General features: G+C 48.3%; 1 protein-coding gene across 1 annotated transcript in view; it reads right to left on the reverse strand.

The window, feature by feature from the left end:
• TMEM178B (transmembrane protein 178B) overlaps positions 1-7,062 on the reverse strand; it is a 29,547-nt gene extending 22,485 nt beyond the window's left edge. Inside the window, exons 1-2 of the mRNA XM_072964328.1 lie at positions 6,971-7,062; positions 6,391-6,528 (exon numbers count right to left, since the gene is read on the reverse strand). Coding sequence (XP_072820429.1) covers positions 6,391-6,517 — 127 coding nt within the window. The 5' untranslated portion in view covers positions 6,518-6,528; positions 6,971-7,062. The remainder of the gene's footprint in view (positions 1-6,390; positions 6,529-6,970) is intronic.
• Positions 7,063-23,756: the final 16,694 nt, after the last annotated feature.

Here is a 23,756-nt window from a genome sequence, read left to right on the forward strand (position 1 = left end):
CAATCACTCAAACTGGATAGTCTGAGCCGCTCTGGGGCATTCTCTTCACTCTCCTGTCTGACTGGAAAGGCGGAAAAGGTTACACTGATCACAGGTGGGAGGAAAAGGACCTTTAAATGACTTCCTTTTCCCATTATCACCTGTGTCCTCATCTGGCCACCATCTCCTCCATATGCCCCTGTGTGCTTTGAGGAGGGAGGAACAGAAAGGGTGTGGAGCAAGATTCTGGGAGTGGCTCCTGCTTAGAAGCACAGAACTGGAGTCGTGCCAGCATCGGGAGACGTGTGTGTGGCACAAGGGGTCCTGATATCTCCAACACGGGGGGATGAAAGCAGAGGCAGCAGGATGGGCTGGAAGTACCCAGGCTGGTGTCACAGGCTGGGCTCTGGTCTCATGTTTGCCACTAGGGTGGGTGACCTAGGACAACTGACATAACTACTCATATCCAGAAACACAAGAAGGTGGGACTGGAAGGTCTCCAAGGCCCCTTTCAGCGCTAAGACTCTGGGAGTCCAAATTAAAGATACAAAGTTCGCTGTGAATTCATGTATACTTCATACCCTCCTTCCAAAAGGAAGTTGAGACAGACCCCAGGAATGTTCAAATAAAAACAGAGAGTCAGGAACCCTACAGAAGAGAAGGTCAGACCAGGAGCAGAAGATAAGATAGGCTCATTTCTTGAAGGACTGCTGCTCTGTCAGGAAAAAAACAAAACACCTTCTCTGCTGCACATAATTCCCTTTTCTGATACATGCATTTCACAGACATTGGAGACTCCAGACACTGTTGCAGACACTGTTTCAGACATAGGGGGTACCTCGGAGAACAAGCCAGACAAGGTTCTGGGGCTCAGGAAGCTACATCTATGTCGGTGGTGGGAGGCGGGGAGTGGGAGGTGATGAGCAAATACAGAATGTTAATAAAACACTGCAGACACCTAGTGCCCAGATCTTGGTTTCCAATACCATTCTCCAGTACAAGGAACCAGGCTCCTCGGAGAAATGGCCAGTTCTAAGACCGGGGCAGGAAATATACAAGATGAGCCCAGAGTACCCGGTTGTGCCAAAAACTAAGGACATACTCACAAAAGGGCAAAAACAAAATCCCACACTAATAGGAGTGTGCCAAAGGGTCCCAGGGTCCAATGGAAAGAGCTCCCAATGGCCAAAGCTGGAACAACTGGACAATAAAATACAGTATTGTATTATAACCCAAAGTCTAAAATAAATATTCATGAGTCCACATGGACATAAATAAATAATTGAATAAATTAATAAAAAGGGAACAAGAGACAGATCTCCCATGCAGAAGAATTCCAAATAACTTAGGTAGTTACTCCACCCTAAAGGGGGAGAAACATAACCCCTGACTTCTAAGGTATGGCCTGTGTCTAGTGACTTCCTTCCAAAGTAGACAGTATGGAAAGGGGAGGGGCGGCGAGGGTGGAAAGAGTAACTTGACAGTACAGAAACCTGACACACACTACTCCAGCCAGGTGATCAGGAGCAATCTTGACAGTCATAAATCATGGTGATAGTATATACCCTCGAAAAGAGTGATGAAAATGGTCCTTTACTTGTGTGAGCTTTCTCCGCCAAGCCCATAACCCAGCCAGATCATGAGAAAAGTATGAGACAAGTTCCAACTGAGCAGCACCTTAACGATATAGATGACCAGTACGCCTCAAGTACTCAACGGTCAAGGTCATTAAAAGCAGGGAGAGTCTAAGAAACTGTCACAGCCAAGAGGAGCCCAAAGAGACATGACAACTAAACGTAATGGGGGATCTTGGATGGGACCCAGGAACAGAAAAGGAACATCAGGTCAAACCTAGAATCTAAATAACTATAGACATCAGTTAATAATTATGTACCAAAATTTGTTAATTGTAATAAATCTACTGATGTAAATGTTAATAATAGGGAAAACTGTGTGCAGGGATAAAAGGTAATTTGGGAATTCTCTGTACTATCTGCTCAATTTTTCTGTAAACCTAAAACTGTTCTAAAAAAAAAAGTAAAGTCTATTAAAAAATAAAGAATCTGAAGGTCAGAGATGGAAGAAGTCAGAGGCTCTCCTGCTGGCTTCGCCAAAACCAGCATCCACGAGACCTACAGCTGCAGGAGACGAATTCTGCCAACAGCTTCATGAAACTGGAAGAGGACCCTGGCCTCAGATGAGACCCCAGCCCTGGCTGATACCTTGACTGCAGTTTTGTGAGACCCTGAGCAGATAGCACAGAGAACCCAGTTGCCTGGAATTCTGATTCATGGAAACTGTGAGAAAACAAATGTTTGTTATAAGCTGCTAAAAAAAAAAAATCAACCAAAACCAAAACATAACAATAAACATTCCATAAAGTAGTGGGTATGCTGCAGAAAATTAAATCAATTAAAATGCAGAGCGTGACTGAGTGGCTTCATTCAACTGGGTGGCCAAGGAAGCCTTCTCTGAGGGGGACTATTCATTTGAAATCTAAATCTAAGAGGAGCCAGTCATGAGGCATTGGCAGGGAAAGCACTGCGGGCAAAGAGAGCAAGCAGCTCCAGGGCCTTGAAGTGGAATTATGCCTGTTCCAAGAGAGAGGCAGCTGGTGTGACTGGTGTGGCTGGAGTGATGTGAGTACAGAAGAAAGAACAGGAAAGGAGATGAGGGAGGTAGAATGAGCCCGATTACATGGGGCTTCCACTATGGCCTGAACATGTGCCCCCAAATTCATATGCTGAAATGCCAACCCCTAAGATAATCACCTCCTTTGGGAGGTGATTAGGTCACGATGGTGGTGCCCTCGCAAATGGCATTAATGACCTTATAAAAGAGGCCCCAGAGAGGTCCCTTGCCCCTCCTGCCACATGAGAACACACGAGAAGGTGCCAACTCTGAACCAGAAAGCAGGTTCTCACCAGACAGTGAATCTGCCAATGTCCTGATCTCGAACCTCCAAGCCTCCAGAACAGTGAGAAATAAGTTTCTGTTCTTTATAAGCCACCCAATCTCTGTATTTTGTATAGCAGCCCAAGCTCACTAAGACAGCTTCTAAAGAAGGGTAAGGAATTTGGATTTTAAGTTCAAGTGTAAGCTTTTGGAGCATTGTTAGTGGATGAATGAATATCTGCTTTTCAGTTTTAAAAATATTACACCAACTGCTGTGTGATGGACTGATTGCTGGGTACCAGATTCTGGATAGGAGGCTCCAGCATTAGCCTAGACAAAAGCTCATGGCAGAGATGACAGATGCCTTCCAAGAGTGGGGGAGGATGTGGGAGAGGGGTGCTGATGGAGTAGGGCATGGATTGGATGTTCACACTCATCTTGTGGACTGTGTCCATGAGGTGGCTCAGAGGTTCACCCAGTGGGTGAATTACAAGCAGCAGTCACATGCTCCCTGCCACGCTGTCTCCCCCGCTCCATGTCATCCTGTTCCTGTGGTTCTGAATCCCACTGATGATTTCATCTTGTTTGTGGCAGTTGCTGGCACGAGAATGGTGGTGTGCCAGTCTGGGCCAGATTCTCCCCTGGAGGCCCTGCCAAACTGGATCCTACACCCATCCCCACCTCCTAGCTTCCTGGCCCAGTAGAGCTGCCACACTTAACGAATGGCTTCCTCTGAGTTGAGCGTTAATTGAACAATTTGTTGCTAGTCATCTCAGGAGGTATGGGGGTGCCCTCTCTTTAACCTGGGAAATAGTTAAATCTGGGAGAGAGCAGCACCCAGGGTGGGCCACCTCCCTTCACGTGGGAACAGAGGAGAGGTTGTGGATAGGACTCTTCTGTTTTTATTTTGGCCCTGGTCATTTCATCTAAAGTCAACTGCAATTCCACCTTCAGACTCCTGACTTTAAACTGACCTTTTCCACTCCTGCCAACCCCTCCTCTTCCACCTGCTCACCACCCCCAGGCCTGGCGAGCTCCAGAACACAGTCCCAACCACCTGTTCTCCCTGGTCACCCAATCTAACCCCTTGGGCACTAGTCTGTACCCAGTTATAGGTGCCTGTGATGCCAATCTGGGTGAAAGCTAAGGCCATAGGGCCTTTTTGTCTACAGTTTGAGAGACTGGTTGCTTTGTCATGTTCACAAGGTGGCTGTCACAGGTAGCTGACTCTCCAAGCTCTTAGACAGGTCAACCCTAGAAGGTTGACACCTGGAGGGCAGGAACTGGATGGGTTCTGGGAGGGGCTGGTGTTGAAATGTCTCTTGTGGACGCGCAGGGTTCCCCAGGGCAAGGCACCATTTCCGGGTTGACACCCGACCTCTCCGCCGCCCCTGTGCTGAGCAGGGATGGGGAGAGCACAGCTCCTGCGTGGAGCCTGCTCCCTTCCTAGCTCCGCACTGAAGCAATCTCTTCTGTTCCCCCAGCTCTCGCCCCTTACTGGACATCAGGGTCGCCCCCAGAAATTCAGCCCGGATCAGTCTGGGATGAGACCCCAGCATCAGCACTTTTTAAACCTCTGCAGATGATTCCACTGTGTGGTGTTTAAGGATTACCAATCAGGCAAAAGTTAAGCAACACCCTCACGCACACACCCTGTGGGCAGGGGCCTCAGATGCTCAGTCCAGCCCAGGGACTTTCAGACAGGCATCCCTGGAGCCCTAGGTAACTGGGGGGCAGGGCTCCAGGCCCCCTCCTGCCCCTCACTGTCTGCCCCCACGCCCCCTCCACGGGAGTTCCCGCCCGAGGTCTCAGGTGAGTGGAAGGCATCCCGGTGACCCCAGCCAGTCACCGTGGTGCGTGGCCCGGCCTGGAACCACCGGTGGGCCCGTCACACGCTCTCTTTCTCCGGAGGCTGTCGGAGCTGAAGGTGCTGGAGGCTTAGCGCCTGGGCAGGATGTGAGCTGAGGGTCCAGCCTGCAGAGAGGGAACCGCGTAGGGAGCCACTTCGCCTCGGAAGAGGCGGAGATGAAACCCCGTCAGCTCCCAGGGCTCTGGGATTCCTGCTCTGCCTCAGGCCTGTTTGCTCAGCTTTCCTCGGATTCCTGGGAGGACCCTCTAGAGCTTAGAAAAGCCCCGTTTTACTGCAGCCTGTCTCTGTATGACCAAAAGAGGCTTCAAGAGAATGCTCACTGCAGACAGAGCCACTCCACTTTTATCTTTTCACATTTCGGATTCCACGGGAGATTTTGACAGGAAGGTGGCATCAGGAAGGATGTGTGTTGCTAAAACAAAGTAAAGAACTCACGGGCCAAGCATGACTCCTGGCTTCAGTGAGCGTGACACCCAGGCCCCTGTCTCAGTGGGAGATCAGAATGAGGGGGGGGGATCACCACTCCCACCCATGCCCCTCCCTCCCCAGCCTCTGCCCTAAGGCAGGTGTGGGACCCACAGGGAGGCAGCTCTGACTCTGATGGAAGAGAATTTGGGAGGCACAGGATGCCTGTGCTTTGGGGGAATCAGGGTAAACAGTCAGGCGCCGAGTTGAAGCCTGCAATTCCCTTCCTCCTCTCCTAACCCACAGCTCACCGGCCCCCAGATCCCTCTGTACTCCACACACCTAGAAGGATAGCCGCCTCCTTTCTCTAGCTGGACCCACTCCTCCACCTCCTGCCCCTGCTCAGAGACCCGGAGTCAGACAGTACACAAAACAGACCTGAGCTGGGTGTGCGCACTTGGTATCTAACATCTGACATTGGTTTCCATGTGCAAGAGTCACTTTCCTTTTCTCCCATATATATTTCTACTTCCCTCTGTCCAAGCCCAATTCCCCCTCTTTCCAGCTCCACGCGACCCCTCACCCATCCACCTCCCTCTGGGGAGTGGACAGGCTTGGGCAAACCGATGGTTAGCTTCAGCTTTGGACTGAGACTCAAATCAGGAGACCAAAAAGCACATTTTAGCTCTTCTGGGAGAAAAAAGGCACATGTGGATTATGGATAAACTTTCACTTCCCATGGACTGGAACCCAATCCCTCAAAGCTACATAATCCTCCTTATATACAACCCTTCATAAGGACTGGATTGGTTCTACAGCCACAGCAGTAACATAGGGCAAGGGAGACAGACGTGAGAGACGGTCCTACCACTTTTAGAGCCTCATTTGGAAACAGGAGCAGCATTCAAAGGCTTTTGCAGGGGAAACTGCCCAGATAGCACCTGCCTCCCACCCCCAAGAACAGTATGTGTATGAAATCCCCAAGTACCTCCTGGGTTCACGCTGCCCCCACATCTGACCCCTCTCTCAATGCCATCCCCACAGTCCCTCCCACACCAGGTGGTCAGATCCCCAAGGGTAAGGAGAGCAGTGGTGAGCGGCTAAGAGGAAGTCAAAAAATGTTTGCTGAATGACTGAATGAAAGAGCCCCACTGGGCCTGGGCCTTCATCGCCGTGCCCACCAGCAGTCCTCTTGGAATCCCAGTAACCAGTCCTCCATCCCGCCGGCCCCCAAGGCTTACCTCCCATGAGGAAGAGAAGCCCTGCCACGTACTGCATAAGGCCTCGGTCCCAGCAGCAGCCCAGCACACCGATGATCCAGCCGAAGAGGATGATGGCCACCGCCATGCCCATGAAGCCGGCCGTCATCCTGCGCAGGTCTGCGGGAGAGCAGGCGGGCAACAGTTAGCATCAGAGCCCAGAACTCAGGGTCGGGTGCACCCCAGCCCTGGGCGAGGAGGAGGGGGTGGGAAGGTAACCTGTCCTTTACAGACAGGTTGGCATAAAGGAGTTTCCTTTGCAGAGGACGGAGCCCCTGATGGTGACTGCATCCTTAGGCGCAAACACACGCCGAGACAGCCTGGTCCATGAGCACAGGAAGAGATCATTATCAGAACAGTTGTCATTTCTTCTGTATCTCCGTCATGCCGGGTGCAGCACCACCTTCCCAAGCATCTCCCTCAGCCTTCTAAGACAGGTACTGTCTTCACCCCTGTCTGAAAAATGGAGCAACTTGCTGAAAGCCGTACAGCTACTGCTGGTAGGACAGGGCATCAGACCCAGATCTGTGCAACTACCAGGTCCTTTCCCAGCATCACTCACCTCTCAGGGAGATAAGAACCCTTATTACTGGGCAGGGTCTTGGCAGTCTGCCTGCACCTGCCAAGAATTCTGTCCCTTCCCTCCAGGCTTTTCTGGTCTCCCAGGAGGTCAGGAATAAGGAGGAAGCTTCTGGCAGCTTCTGTTCCTCTCCTTCCAAGCCAGCCCCCAGGGGCTCAGCCTTCCTTGCCTGTGGGGTTGCAGGGTGGGAGCCACACTCCCTGTTCTCAGACTGAGCCCACAGGCCCGCCCCCTCAGCTCAGCCCAGCCTTCCGGATCAGGCCCTTCTCTGTTCCTCGCCTTGCTGACCCTGCCAGATGAGGCCTGGCACGGGCACCGGGAGGAGGAGGGCGGTCTAGAAAGGCGGTATTGTTAGCAGACAGGAGAGGGCAGAGCTGCTGCCATGTCTCAGTCAGGCTCACTCAGCGTCTTGCTGGGTTTGGTTTCCTCCCAGCTCCCCCCATGCCCTCTGGTGCACCCCCCACCCACCCACCTCACACTCCTTCCCTGGCATCTGGCCTCCTTACTTCCTCCTGGGTAACACCCCAACGGGGCTCCAAATAGGAGTGAAGCCATTTGCCTGGGCCTTTCCCTGGGCGGGGGGGCAGTGGGGATTGCAGAGCAGCCTGGAGACCCCATGGGCACTCCCCTCTCTTGGGCAAAGTGTGAGGTGGTGGGGGTGGGGGGTGCACCTGACAGCCAACTACATCAACCGCCATCCCCCCCATCACGCAAGCTGAGATGGTTTCTTCTCATCCCCAGGAAACAAACACCCAGGTGTCTGTGGGGAGCACCTCACAAGGCATCGCATCCCCTGGATGCCTCTCTCACTCCAGTTACCCCATCCGCAGAGCACACGGAGGATCCCTGGCACAGTCTGGCTTGGGACCTCCCGCCCTCTCCCCTCAGCAGATGGATGTGGCCAACACTCCTTGTCCTGACACTGAAGATCAGATGCTGGCAGCCCCTTCCTGCCCTCCAGGAGGAAGATGGTTGAGGGTGGGGGTAGGGCAAAGCAGAACAGTATCTGGGCCTCCCCCTGATGAAGAGGGGTCTGACAGGAGGCAGGACAGGGCTGGTCACAGAGGCAGAAATCCACGGAGAGCCGTGAGCAAGTGCCTGCTGAGTTCTCCTTGGTCCTCCCCACCCATGCTGACCCGGGAAAGCCTGCCCCAGCCAAGTAGCAGTAATACCCTCTAGAGTCATTTCCGTGAACTGCCAAGGATGCCTGATTACCATGCCGTACTGTGCTCAGACCACCAAACGGGTCAGAGGAAACTTTGTTGAGAGCCTTGGGTGCCAGTGCTCAAATGTGCGCCAGGCTTCCTGAGCGGGCTCCCTGCTCCAGCATCTGCAGCCAGTGTGAAATAAGGGAGGAACATTCCTACCAGTGGGGCTGGCACCACTTCTCTTTCAACAGCCGGTGGTTGTCCTGGCCCCCCATCTCCCCACTGCCCCAGCCTTAGTCCCATAGCCCCTTCTTCCTTTGTCACCACAGCAGACTACAGGGAGCCAGCTCCGAGCTGCCTCCTTGGTGGAAAAAGGTCCCCTCCTGAATCCATTTGGACTGATTCCGGGAAATGGGATCCTCTTTGCTAAGGATGCTTAGTTCACTCTCCACTGTGGTCAAGGGCAAGGAGGTGGAGGGCATGGGAAGACAGAGGCCAGGGTATTTTCAGTCTAAAGGAGGTTTATATCCCCTTGAACAGGTCAGGAGATTCTTCCCTTTTTAGTACCTGGCGGGCTTCTAGGAAAAACCTTGGCCTCTCCGGCAGCACTGGAGAGGACAACCCTGCTGAAGCCATGGCGTCCCTTCTGCCGCACTTGGCCTTCCTCATTGGAAGGCCGGTACTAGTCCCTGCGCTCTGCAGACCCATGGGAGCAAAAGTACCGCCTGGGGGACTGAATGGATAACGCGTCACATCAGGTGTATGTACTTGGGCCAGGGATGGAAAAGTGGGCTGGGCAGGAAAAGGGAAACACAAATCATTAAAAGACAGAAGGCTATTATTGCTGGAGGAGGAAGGCAAAGTGTTTTACTTAGAAGACAAACATAACAAAAGGCAGAAAAGGAAATGGAGAGAGTAAGTCCACTTCCAGAAGTTCTGAGACAGATAATATCCATGTTCCAGATCAGGGAGGGGCTCTGCCTCCAACACAGATTAGGTACACTCTTCTGTCTCCCAGAGGCTTTGTCAACACAGCTGAGGGTCCTGCTAAGTCACTGCTCTGGAAAGAAGGATGGAAACCAGAGGTCAGGCCTGAGTATTTTCACTGACCCAGGAGGATATTCACCATCACCCTATGGGCCTAATTTTGCTACAGCCATGCAGGTACAGTTGGTTATGTTGTCCTCAGACCCATGTATAATTCAGGGCAGCTGTAGCAACAACCTGTAGGTAGGACAAGAACTGTTCCTATTTTACAGTGAAGGAAAGCCAGATTTTAAAAAGCTAAATAATTTATTGACAAGTAGTCTCACACCAGTGAGCTAAAAAAGAGTGAGGTGGGTTATTGAGTTGTGTGGGAAAATAAAATTAATAATGTAATTAAAGACCTACTGGGTCATCATGGCAGATGGAACAAATGCATCCAGCATTTCTTCCTCCCAAATAAAGCCGGTGTTAGAGTACAAGATATTTTCTAAAGGCAGAAATTGACAAGGATGCGGGAAACTAGGAAAGGAGATGACAGAAACAGAAGATTGGAAGCTGCAAAGCAGATGGACAGTGAAGTTAACTCAGCAGACCTAAAGGGCCAAGACTAGAGCCAGCAGGGGAGAAGCTGCAAACCATCCTACTGAACCCCCAACAGGCTCACGAGCTGGCATCAACAACCACCTTTGGATCAGGAAGTTAAGCAGAGGGGAGAGAGATAAAACAAGGATTTGGTACAAGTTGTTTGAGATAGAACTAAAACCCTCAATCCCTTCACCCCTTCACTGGCTCCATACCTCCAGGGGACACCCCTTTACCCCACCCCCCAGGGTGGAGTGGGGGTCAACAAGCACAGGTGAGGGTGGCCTGTACAGCTGAGGGTTGTTAGACATGGGGTGAGTCTCTGTGCACATACAAAATGTTGAATGTTTACCGTTAAGATGCCCACCCTCTTCTGCCCGGCTCCCAGAAGCTGACTGCCAAAACTTTGCCCTCTAGCCTGGAAGCAGGGAGAGGCCTTTCTGGTGATGACCAGCACAAAAGAAAATACCTAGACACACTGTCACTTTGGTGGGGGCGGGGGCAGAAGCAGCCCCTCTGGCCACTCTAAAGTGAAGCTCCCCATTGACAAGCCCACTCGCAACTCAGTGCTTCCAGGCAGCTTTCAGCAGTCCACTTGTAAACATGAGCATCCCCAGATAGCTGAGAAAAGCTATGCCCTGGGAGAAAAAACTTGAAGAAACAAACTGCAGCGAAAAGAAAAAAAATTAATAATTATTATTGGAAAATGCATATCAAAACCACAACGAGATATCACCTCACACCTGTCAGAATGGCCATCATCAAAAAGAACACAGATGACAAATGTTGGTGAGGATGTAGAGAAAAGGGAACACTTGCATACTGTCGGTGGGAATGTAATTGGGGCAGCCACTATGGAAAACAGTATGGCGTTTCCTCGAAAAGCTAAAAATAGAACTACCATATGACCCAGCAATTCCACTTCTGGGTATATGTCTGAAGAAAACCAAAAATATTAATTAGAAAAGATACATGCACCCCAATGTTCATAGCAACATTATTTACAATTGCCAAAATATGGAAGCAACCTAAGTGTCCATCAATGGATGACTGGATAAAGAAGATGTGGTATATATATATATATATTTTATATATATATATATATATATATATATATATATATATATATATATATATATATATAATGGACTATTACTCGGCCATAAAAAAGAAGAAAATTTTGCCATTTCCAACAACATGGATGCACCTGGAAGGCATTATGCGAAGTGAAATAAGCCAGATGGAGAAAGACAAATACCATATGATCTCACCTATATGTGGAATCTAAAAAATACAACAAGGTAGTGAATATAGCAAAAAAGAAGCTGACTTACAAATATGGAGAACAAACTAGCGGTTACCAGTGGGGAGAGGTGGGGAGAGGTGGGGAGGGGCAATAGAGGGGTGGGGGTGAAAGGTACAAACTACTGGGTATAAGATAGGCTTAAGAATGTATTGTACAACATAGGGAATACAGCCAATATTTTGTAATAACCATAAATGGAAAGTAATCTTTAAAAATTGTATACTAAATAAAAAATAAATTTAAAAAAGTATTATTAATATCCCCAAGAGATAAAAGAAGAAACATAGTTTGCCTTCATGAAATAAGAACAGGACACTATTGAAAAGAACTACCTGAAGGACTAAAATAATACCCAATAATAACAGAGTCAAAATCATTGAAATTTATATTATAAATTTAAATTATAAAATCAATTCTAATTTATGGATTAATAGTCTCATCCTGTTCCAAAGATTTAGGAGTCTTACAAAATACACACAGTACAACAGGATAAAAATAAGGAAATGAAGGAAAGAGAAAATAAAGAAATAAAAGGAAGATAAAGCCAGATACCACATTCACACATAAAATTCGGTCCATGAGGTCCTTAGAAAGGTTATTACACTTGCCATATTTGGTTTTAAGGCATTAGATATTATTTCCATTATCTTTAAATCTTTGCTGCTTTTTGTTTGCATTTGAGACAATCCCAAAGGCCACTCTGCCTATGGAATGACCCATCTACAAATGGCCCCTTTCCTGTCCATCTGCGTCACCCTATGTGTGTTTTATTTCTTCGGGAGTAAGAAACTGCCTTTTTCACTCTTTGTGATCATTCACTGTGCCCACAGCAGGACTTTGTACCCAGAAATTAACATAGTTTATACAGCTGATGCTTGAGCAATGCAGAGGTTGGGGTGCCTACCGTCAGCACAGTGGAAAATCCACTAATAACTTACAGCCAGCCCTCTCTACACTCTGTTTCTCTGAATCTGTGGTTCTGCATCCGTGGATTCAGTCAACTGCAGATCTTGTACTACTGCAGTGTGCACTCTTGAAAAACACCCACGAGTAAGTGTACCCCTGAGGATCAAACCTGTGTTGTTCAAGGGTCAACTGTTACTTCTTTCCCCATCTCTTCCTGCCTTTTTGTGAAAAGAAGGAAAGGAAAGAAGAAAGAGAGGGAGTGAGGGAGGGGAGAGAAGGACTGAGGGAGGAAGAAAGAATGGAAAGAAAGGGGAAAACCTGACACCTATCTGAAGCCTTGTTAAAATATGACGCAGGGTTGGCCAAACAATAATCCCGTTAGAAAGAACCCAGAATGGTGAACTGGACTCCACAGGCAACGGCTGAGATAAAGGAAGATCTTCTCATGAATCACGCTGGGTCTGAGTCCTTTATCTGTAATCCAGGACCTTCATGTTTGATGTTCTAATATCCAAAATGAGAAAGGTGCATTCTAAACATTTTAGAAACAAAATTTAGTTCAGCCCAGCAGAAAGTAGCAGGAGAAGGAGGTTGGTGATTGGGGATGGTGGGGGAGGGAAGGCAAGGAGAACCATTCAATAGAACCAGAAAAAGCAGTTCTCCCTCCCGGAAGAATTTTGATTTTGAAGTTTACACTCCTATTAACATTTAAATGGAAAGGTATTGCTTGCAACTCTACACGGGAAAACCAGGATATCTGCATTTAAATAAACACCACTTAGAGAAGGAAAATATACATGGGCTCTGAATATCTTTCTATTTGCTCTTTAAAGACCTTGCACAAAATAACTGATGAGGATTGGAATTTTTCTCCTCATTGGAAAAGCAGAAATGGTGAGTGTAAGTGCGTGTGAGACCCTGCCGTGCCGGGAAAGATAGGAGCCAGAAAGGGAGGACGCTGTTTTAACGGTCCCAGGGTCAAGAGCTTTGCATGACCTGAGGTCCTCCCCTCTGGCCACACAGGGCACGTCTGCGTGACAGGAACACACTGCCTTGGCTACAAGGGTGGAAGACTATCAGCTGCCCTGGGAGCTGGATGTGCATTCATGAATTAAACAGCCCCTTGGGGTTCAAGGTCACAAGAGTGGGAAGGCAGAGCCAGGTGGTGAGGGCAGAACTCAGTGTTTTTGCCCCAAGGGGTCAGTCTGGAAAGTAAGAAGTGGAGAGAGAGAGTGGGCCATGAACGTGCTGGCTGTGGGATCAACTCAGGACACGCTGATTCAAAGGAAAAGGAATATTCCAGGAACCAACTGCTGCACAGCAACCATCTCTGAAGGAAGCGGAGGTTTTGATTCTGTGTAACCATATAGAGACTCAACAGATGGCGATGGAAGCATGAATTCTGGGACCCAGGCTGCCCCGGTTCAAATCCTGGCTCTGCCAGTACTGGCTGTGTGAACTTGAGCAAGTAAGTCCACCTCTCTGGATCTCAGTTTCTGCATCTATAAGTGGAGGTTATGACAATACCTCTTCCAAAGGGTTATTAAGAGGCTTAAATAAGTTAATATGTATCAACTGCTTAGAATAGTATCTGGCACAAAGCTAGAGCTATATAAGTGTACATAGAAATGGAAGTCACTTAAATTAAACAGGTTCTCTCCCTTTTTTCCCATGCACCACATCTCTGGCATGTGCTGTACAGGAGCATCCAAGAGCTGGTCAACGTGTTGCAGTTAGCCCCTAATTAAGGATTTGGCACCCAGAGGGAACAGGCTTCTGGAATCTGTTCTTACACCTCTCAGGTACCAGGAGAGGCTTGGGGCGAAGGCTTTGTGTTTCTATTTGTTAACACTGAGATGCATCCACCCTGAAGTGTTGATGCTTCCTATCCTCAGGGGACCCAAACAGCTGGTGGCCACGGCAGCTAACAGCAGGGGTGCCGGGGGCCTAGAGGCTGCTTGAAACCTGGGCTCTTGCAGTGAGCATGTACTGATCCAGAAGGAAGGGAGACAAAGCAAGACAATGACTCTTCAGCGATCTGGTTACTAATGCTGAAAGAGAGACGTAGCTCACAAGTCTGGACTGTGAACCTATGTTGACGTCTTCTTTGCATATGTGATTAAAAGTGTTTGCCTATAGATTTCTTCCAGAGTGTCAGCTGGTTCAGCATCGTAATGTAGTTATATTTAAGAAATTGTTTTGACGCGAAAATAAGATCGTTCTCAGGTTTCCATGAGAAAGTGCCCTCCGCCCACCCCTGCGCCTCCACCCTCCAAGCCCCCCCGTGCCCCAGCCACGACAAACTGCAGTTCCCGAGCGGCCTGGCACTTTGCTCCCTCCTTCCTTGATGGTGCTGTGCTGTCTGCCAACATGGCTGCCCACACGTTCCACCTGGCGAGCTTCTCATCCTCCTTAAAACTTCCCTAAAAAGTAAGTGTCTGGGAGGCTGCCAAGTTACTTTTAATAGACACCAGTGTCCAGTGCCTAAGGCCCCTGTAGCACTTGGTTGATATCAGTTCTCTAGCACTTACCACGTCTTACTGCCATTATTTATGTCTCCCTCCCTCCAACAAATGTGACCTTGTTCAGGGGCTGTGGTCACACCGGTTTGTCTTCCTTGTCCCCAGTGCACTGGCTGACACAAGCAGGTGCTCAATAAATGTTTTCTAAGTGAGATCACCATTCCATCCTGTAACGATTACTAAAACTGTGTGCACCATGGACTAAAGCAGGGTGAGGAGGATGTGCTTCCCCAATTCAACCCACTTCAGTGACTCAAATGTCATTGTGACTTGGAGCCAATTTCTCTCTCCTCCAATCTTATTTTTAAAAAGCAGCATTAACTATGGCTTAACAATTCCACATAGCTTTTTATTGTTCTACACAAAGGAAATAGCAACACGAGTTCAGATTCCAGATTGCACAGAGCCATGCAACGTGGGGGCTCCTTACTGTAAAGTTTAATGAGCACATAGGATATCTCACAGATTACGAACCCAACAGACCTTTCTGTGCTGCACCTACCCCCACCCCCAAGTCAGGAAGAGATCGTAGGGGAAGGGAGATGCTGTAGAAATAAGAAGTGGTTTCTGGGTCAGAAGATGGGCTCGAAGCTTCCTGCTCCTCAACCCTACCTCCGGATTAGAGAGCCGCCATAAATAGGGACATTATGCGATGCTGCCATGTAAAAATCACATCCATTGTCAAAACAAGGGAAGGCAAATTGCAAAATTTGTACTCGCCTGATGAAAGAAAGCTAGGTCAGCAGCAAAAGCAAGTGCCTGGAAGAAAGAAAGAAGTGGGGAAAAAACCCAGAACCAAGAGGCAGAGTCCCAAACCAAAAAAAAAAAAAAAAAAAACCTCAAGAATGACTCCCCTCTCCCTGCGGCCACACTGCTAAGGCAGAAACTGCAGCTCTGCCAACCAGATACACCTGAGTAAACCCACTTGGGGCCGGTTTCTGTCTCCCCAGGGGTCTTCCTCCGGGGAGTAATGAGCTAGACCAGTACAACCTCTGTTCCACCCCAGAGAAGCTCCCATTTCTCCTCCTCCATATCCCGTGTCACTGACAGCTGCTCTGAGTGTGGAGGAAAGAAATCAGGGTGTTTTGGCAATAATATGCTCCCATAGTCCCCACAAAGCAAACAGAAGACACATGGGCACCTTAGACAGGGCTACGCTTTCCAGAAAAATGCTGCAGGCAAAGAATTTGGTTGATGGCAAAGAGTTTGAAAGCCCTGGGGAAGAGGATGATAAATGGGAATGGATATTTATTGTGCATTTACTACACTCGGGCAGTGCTGAGCATTTACACAGGACATGCCCATCAAGCCTCCCTGTGGTTCTATACGGGAGAGTCTGTTTTTCTCACTGTGTAGACTTAGAAGCTGAGACACTGTCATTTCAGTCGATCAAGGTCACACAGCCAGTAAGAGGCAGGCCTGGGAAAGGGCCTCAGTCTGCCTCAGTCCTTTCCAGATTGCACACCACATCAAATCCTGGAAGAGAATTTGACATGCAGTAAAATGTAATGGAATATTATCCAGCTTTTTAAATGACTCTTTTGAAGAATGTCACTGACAAGGGGAAAGTTCATAACAGAATATTAAATGAAAAGTCATGCTCAAGCCTACATATTTCATACGACCCCCCAGGCTACAGTCGTACCTATGTTCACCCAAGCATGTCACACTCACTTGGTTAGGAAAACCGAGAAAGAAGTCCACCAAGTGCTAACAGGGAACCTTCCTGCATGGAGATATTTGGGGTTTTGTTTGTTCTTTTCCACAATGAGAGTGTGTTACTTGAAGGGTCATACTTTGAGTTCTCTGGGAGAGGTGAGCTTTATTGTTTTTTAAAGTTCTAAATAGAAATCACGAGGCAAACTTAGCTGGTAGAGAACGGTGATCTCAGGCCTGGCCACAGAGTCCTTCTCACGAGTACGCCCTTCTTAAAGACACACTGCCACTTACTAGTTCCTTTCTCTTTTTAACAGTGCATGCTGAAGACCTGCTATGCTCTTCCTTAGCCAACAGCTCGTACTGTGGAAACCCCTGCCGCGGGAGGGCAGCTCCAGCTCCGGTCAGCACGGGTTGATTGCCGGCAATGGGGCTCGAAGAAGTCACTGCCCACTGCTGCCATTCTCTCTGCACGTGATTCTTCCAGGCAGGTGCGTGGGTTCCCTCAGTACGTGCCCTCTGACTACATCCCAAGCTTTAGGGACTTCACAGATACCCCAGAACTTCAAATGACTCACATGAATGTCTCTATAGCAACTTTCTTACCCCAAATGTCCCTTCAACTAATGAGGTTCCTATGAACAAGCATAGCAATTTCTGTTTGAACAAAACGATGCTGTAGAAACAAACACTGAACGTGATGATGTGTGAAGACCTGCATTTGAGTCCCGGTTCTCCACATGCTGGCTGGAGTGCATTGGACAGGTCACACCGAACTCTTAGTTCTGAAGCTCAGAACAATACACAGAAAACAACAAATGGAGCTGAGAACAACAGACGACCAGCCCCTGCTCCCTCCGTAACTAGAGCTGTGTTGGCCATATGGCAGCCCCTGGCCACGTGTAGGTGTTGAGTACTTGAATCTGCCATCAAGGACCTGAACTGAGACGTGTGAGTGTAAAATACAAACCAGTTGTTGAAGACTTGGTATGAGTTTTCATAAAGTAACTCAATAATTTTTATATTGCTTACATGTCAATGTGACAGTATTTGTATATACTGGATTAGAGAAAATTTATTACTAAAATTAATGTTCTCTGTTTCTTTTTACATAGTTAATGCAGCTAAGAGAAAATTTTAAATTGGAATGTGGTTTGCATTATATTTCAATGGACAAGATTTCTAAGGAGAGGGGTCAGACATCATGCAGAACTTGCTATGAGGGTTTGGCAAATTGCAGAGCCTTCTCCAGCTTCAGTTTAATAGGAGGTGAGGAAGGAGAGATTGATGTGCGAAGGTCCTCAGAAGTAAGAGTCAGCAGTGGGCTGTGTGTTTCTCCTGCTTCCCTTGGAAGCTTCTCCACTGTCACTATCAGCACCACCTCCTCAAGCCAAGAAAACGACCCTTGAGAGAACCATTTGGAGAACGCACACAGGTCTCCTAGAGTTTACAGGATGCAGTACCGACATGTGGCCTAAAAAAATGAGATAAGAGGCTGGTAAGGGCTGCCCGCAGCAGCAGAACAAAGACAAAGCTTTGCACTCAGTCTAGTTGGGGAAGGATGCTGTGCTTTCTCCATGGGCCAAGTGGATGCCAATGAAGACTAAAAGTTCCTTGAAAAGACGCTACCCAAGAGCTTTGCCTGGTAGGGTGTGAGGACTCCAACTGAGTCTCCATTGGAGGGGGTAGCATCAAAAATGGGGGCTGGGGACGGAATAGGAAGTCAGCTGGAAGGGGCACTGCCCACATCACGAAACAATGACGTGTGGTCACTCACTGAGAAGCTTTTCCAAAGGAATCACAAAGGGGCCCTGTGAGAGACAGAGTGGCACGTGGGCCCTGCCACACGCAGGGCACTAACAGAGAGCAACCCACCAGGCAGACTAGACCCCATGGCCCTTTACTGGTCCTTCTCCCCTCCATCCCCTGCTCCTCCAACCCTAGAGGAAGCAGACAGAGTAGGGCTAAAGACAAGCAGGTGTTACGATGCTCAAGAAGCAGCAGAACAGACCTTCTCTCTCACTGCAGTTTTCCAAAAGTCAAGCCACGCTTTGGAGAAGGGAGACAATTTAGACTAAATCCAAGACTGCCAGTCTGATACTAGATCTGACTCCAGTTTTGATATCTACAAATGAAAGTTTCCTAGTTTACTAATACCTGAAGGGTACCCAAAGAAACTATGGGATCTCTCAGAGATGTCAACTAGGAACAGGAGACCAGACAGAATGGGCCAAAAAGAGAAAAAAATTAAGTTGCAGATGCAGCCTTTTCAATAAATTGGTCATAAGTGACCTTACGCAAGTCATATCTGAAACAAGAATGATGATGATGATGATGCTAATACAGCTAGCCTTTTTCACGTGCCAGGCATGTCCTGAAGCACTTTCTCTACATGATCACATTTAATCTTCCCCACAAATTGATGAGCTTCTAATTCTCCTTTTACTGATGAGATAATAAGTAACTTGCCCCAAGTCAGGCAGCTTGGAAGTAGGAGACTCCAGAACCCAGGCTTTTAATCACTGTGCTTTACAGCCTCCTAGAGTCATTGATCAAGTGGGATCTGTGACAGCCTTTGTAAACTGTGAAGTGCCATCACAAATGCCAGTGATCATTTATGTTCACTGGGAGGCTACAAGGCAGAGGAACAAACACAATGGGCCCAGCCGGCACTGGTATCAGCTAATAATGTGTACTTAGCAGCTTCAGGGTACGCCAGTCATTACAAACAGTGTGGGAAATACAAGATAGATAATTTCTCCCCCTCCCTGGCCCTTCCCCAAATCTTCAAATTTGTAATCCTGGCAAATTCTGTTTTCTAATTTAGAAATATGATCATGAAAGGGCCTAAGAAGTGTGTGCTTACCTCTGTCCACATTTAAGCAGAAAGGTTTTCCAAAACCCATGTGCATGGGATGGCAGGAATAGGCAGTGTGGCAGAAAAAAAAAAAAAGGCTTTGGAGTGGTAAGGACCATGGAGTAGTGGGGGAGCACTGCTCTGGGGAACAGGAGATCTGGCCTTTGATTCTTGCAGTTAGTTCTAGCACTGTAGGTAAGTCATGTAATTTCAGTGTTCCTCTCCTTTCTAAAATGAGGATAATAATCCTTTTCCTGCCTGGAGGTCTAGGGGTAGACCAGATGGTTCTGCTTTAGTAGTTGCGATTTTCAGCCCCATTTTTTTGCAATATACCAGCTTGTCTTTAGCTCAAGTGATGGAGCACAATTCAAAAATAATGAACATGTTACTAAAACACTACTACTATATCATGGAGCCATTTTTGAGAAGTGCTAAACGGTCATAAATCAAGTAGGTAACATAAATCAAGGGAGGCTGTACACCTCCCACAAGGCTGGGAGTCATGTGTGTGAGACGGCAGGGCTGCTGCCTCCTCGGGGTCAGTGCTTCCTTCCCCTCACTCTGGTTCTCTCCCCTGTTAAGGGGATGCTTGCTAGTGATCGGCAGTCAGTGAGTGGACCCGGCTGACCTCTCCTTTCCCCTTGTGCCTTCCTCTGTGGCTCTTCTGATTTGTCTTTGGAGGCTATCTGCGACCCTGGCTTCTTTGGCAGACGGTTAAAGCTCATTCAAAGAAAGATTTTGCCAAGAAAAGGGCCTCTGTAGAAGGAAACTAAAATTATATCCTAGCCTCCACTTGAAAACAATTCATAAACAGAAACTCCCTCTTTGGGGTCAACTTATATTCATCTATCCATTCACTGCATGTTTATCAAGCAGCAGTTATGTGCTACAATGAAACGGAGCCCCTGACTTCATGAAGGGTACCTTCCTGGAAGAGAGGCTAATGGTACTCATATACCCATACGTCACAACATGAAAGGTGGTGATACATGCTCTAAAGAAAAATAAAGTGGGTCGGGGGATGCAATGGAATAGGGTGGAAGCGGGGGAGTTACTAATTAGTATAGGGAGGTTATAAGCGCTCTCTTAATTAAGTGACCTTCAAGCAGACACCCGAGGGAGTGAGAGAACGGATGAGCGGGTATCTGGGGGGAAAGCCTTCCAGGAAGAGGAAGCAACAGAAGCAGAAGCACTGAGGCAGGAATCTGCTTCTCATATTTGAGGAACAACAGGAAGATGGTATATTCTATACAATCCTGTATAGCATTTTTTTCTTCACAATTATTAGTGTAACATGCTGACTTAGAGCCACAGGATAAGTCTTGGTGATGCTTTGGAAACAAAGATGTACTTGCTATAACCAACTAAGTTCTGTTAGAACTTAGGGGAAAAAAGCAGTAGAATTGATAGGAATTGGTGACGGATTGAGTGCGAAAGATAAGGGAGGGGGACATGTCGCCGATGACTCCCAGGTCTCCGTCTTGGATGAAGGGGGAAATGATGATATCATGGACCCAGATACAGAGTAAAAGAAGAAGCAGAGAGTGTCACTTCTCTGTTTGCATTTACTTTTCTTTTTATTTATTTTTTGGAGGTGGGGGTGGAAGGAGGAATGGGAAGAGCCAGTCTTTCAAGAGAAGGGAGGGTGTTCAGTCTGTTAAGTGCTGAAAGGACATCGAACCAGAGATGTCCACTCTGGCACTGGCCGGACGGGTCTAGTGGGAAAGAGATTCAAGTTTGGCATAATGACCTGAGAACCATGGAGTTAAAGCTATAGGACTTGGATGCCTGCCCTCCCAGGGGACGTGTGTAACAATGAGAAGGAAAGAAGGCCAAGGACAGAATGTGAACACCAGTACTGAAGGGATGAGAAGAGGGAGAGAAGAATGAGAATGGAGGGCCCACAAGGGCAGGGCAAAATCCAGGTGAGGGACATCATGGGAGGGGCAGGAAGACAGGGCTGCAGTGATGGCTGACGCTGCTGAGATGGAAGAAGAGCTCACGTCCTAACAGTCAGCAAAGGGGGGCTGAGCGCCGACTGGGTGCTGGGCGTCGGGCCAGCCAGAGGAGCACAGTGTTCCTAAGGTCGGTGTGGTCTCCTCCAGTCGGAGCTCACTAGATTAATAGCTGGGCGGTCCCTCGTGACCTGGGGAAAGACTTCTTGAGTGGAAGTGAACCTCACGAAGTTACTAGGAATGAGTGGGAGGGAAGGCCAGTTGGATACTTTGCTTTCACTTAGCCTGGCTCTAGAGAAGAGGAGGCAAACGGAGAGACAGGATAGAACATAGAGTGAAGGGGACTTTTCCTTTCCAAAGCTATGCAAAGCCTGAGTGTACTTCTATGCAGAGAAGAAAGAAGTAGCAGAGAGGATGAACCCAAAGATACCAGAGGTGGCATCCTTTCAAGTGCTCCGAGTCCTGTCCAAATCAAAAAAGTAGACCCACACACGAACACAGGTTAAGTCCCTGGTTCCACCTGACAAACGTGGGCAACAGAGCTTGGTGGGGGCAAACCCTGGGGGTCAGACCACCTGGGCTGGAAGTCCACAGCTACCCCTGACTGGCCATGGGATCTTCACCGCTCTGTGCCTCGGTTTCCCCATCTGTGAGCAGGGATAACAACAGCGCCCACCTCAAAGATTGTTATGAAGATGATATTTTCACCTCACTCGGAGGCTGGCACAAAGGAAGTGCCAGGAAAGTACTCGGAAAGTAAGGGCTAGAAATAGACACCTGCGGACGCGGACGCCCACACGTGCGGGCGCAGTGGGAGGGGCGATTTGAAAGTCTGAGAGAGAAGCCAGAGGGCAACGCCTGGTAGGTAGGAGGGAGCGGGGTTAGAAAGTGGATGAGTATGCAGGGGGGCACACCTTCCCTCTTTCAAAGCCCAGCAGGGCTCAGCCCAGAGCCCCGTCGTCTCTGAAACCTGTCTCGAGTACTTCTGCCCAGAATCACGCATTCTGTAGGAAGTCTCCAGCTCCGTGCTGGACCCCGTGGGCTGGGCCTCCTGCTTAGGGCACCTTCACTAACTCATCTAGTTGTTCCTCATCTGCAGAACTCCATCTCCCCTCCAGGTGTTGTTCTACAAAGACAGGTAAGGCTCCAGCCCTTCGGTCAAGGTCACTGGTCCAGAAAACCTTGGGTCTTCTCTATACTGTCTGCCATGTTTTGTGCGCTCATTCAATCACTTGGAAAGTGAGGCGGCATGACTTCTTCCCTGTATCTCTAATACGCAGTGAATCTGATTCATAGTATTATATTATCTGTGCACCTAATACATAGTAGGAGCCCGAAATCCCCACAGAACAAAGGAATGAGTGAGCCCAGTCCATTCAGCAGGCAACCGAATGAGTCGGAGCCCTGGTGTCTCCCCGAAGATCAGCTCTCAAGGGCGAGAGGAGCTGACATGTATTCGTCACTCACGACGTGCCAGGCACTGTTGACAGCACACAGCTCACTTAGAGCCGGTTGATGGGAAAGCCTTCTCTACTTGTTTTGTTGAGAAGCGATGCCTGATGGCTTCACTTTTCTGTTTGCAAATGTTTCCCATTATGTACGGTTTGCTTTCTATGCTTGACGTGTCTCACGTGACTGGAAACACTTTTCATGCTTCACGTGCAGTCAGTCACTTTTGAATTTTGCCCATGTTCGGCTGCTCGGTCTTTTGTTAAGTAAATGCTTGTTATGCACTTTGAGTCTGGTTCTAGAAAAGACGAGCAAGTCCACCCCTTCGGCCCCATGTGCACCCCTCTGCTCCGCCCTTGATGCTGTCTTTGTTCTGAGGCAGTCTATCCACACCTGTTCCAGCCAGGGGCACGTTAATGAGGCCAAGGTCATTGGCAGATTGGTGAAAACCCACAACCAAACAGGAAAAACTGGGTAAAAACTTTTTGTTTGTTTCTTCCAAGGGAACTAGTGTGTTTGATTTACCTGAGTTAGAAAAAGATAATAATAAATGGATCATGGATTTTTTTAAGTGTGATGGATAAAATCTTTAAGGCAAGATGTTTCTATACGGATATTCATCCTTTTCTCCTCCTCTCATGACTTCGAAAGGAATGGTGGCCAAGTGGAGCTCACACCAGTTCATCAGGTCTCTGCGCGTCCTGGGTCCTCCCGCCCAGGGGCACAGAACAGTTCTCAAGTTCAAGATTCATGTCTGCCTTCTGGGGACACCATCTGTGGCATTGGAAAAGGGCTAAAGAGTCAGGGCCTTTTGTGCTTGGAGGATTTGGATGCAGCGGTGGCGGGGAACATTCCGAGACCCTGGGCTGGAACTCACGGGTCCGTGAATAGAATGAACTTGACTCTACTGGCAGGGTCACCTAGATGGTCTGTGCAGGTTAAAAACACAGAACTCATTGTCTTGCCTGCTTAGAAGGCTCAGCGCCAGAGAACACAGGGCAAGAAGACTCAAGGCTTTGGAACTGGGAGGAGGTTGAAACCTGCCTCCTCTGGTTCTGGAAATTTATGACTCAGCAAATATTCCTCTTTACTGAAAAGTGAAAGTTTATCTGCATTTATATTAAATGGTACTTAGGCTGCATTTAAATATATTTGTAACCTACATAAATGGGAACTAAATGTCCTCTACTCTGATGTCTAGTAACGCTACATCGAGGTGCAGACCTCTCTCCTGGGCCTTCTGGACATCTTGACAAGGGTGGTCTCCCTGCACTTCTAATTCTGAACCTTTCACACCCAATTTCTTATCTCCACTCTCAACTCCCTTCTCCTCTACTGATGCCAACGGCATCACTGTCCTCATGACCATCTGTCCCCCACCCCTCAGTGACACTTTGAAT

The sequence above is a fragment of the Vicugna pacos genome, chromosome 7 (assembly GCF_048564905.1).
Source record: "Vicugna pacos chromosome 7, VicPac4, whole genome shotgun sequence".
NCBI classification, from domain to species: domain Eukaryota; kingdom Metazoa; phylum Chordata; class Mammalia; order Artiodactyla; family Camelidae; genus Vicugna; species Vicugna pacos.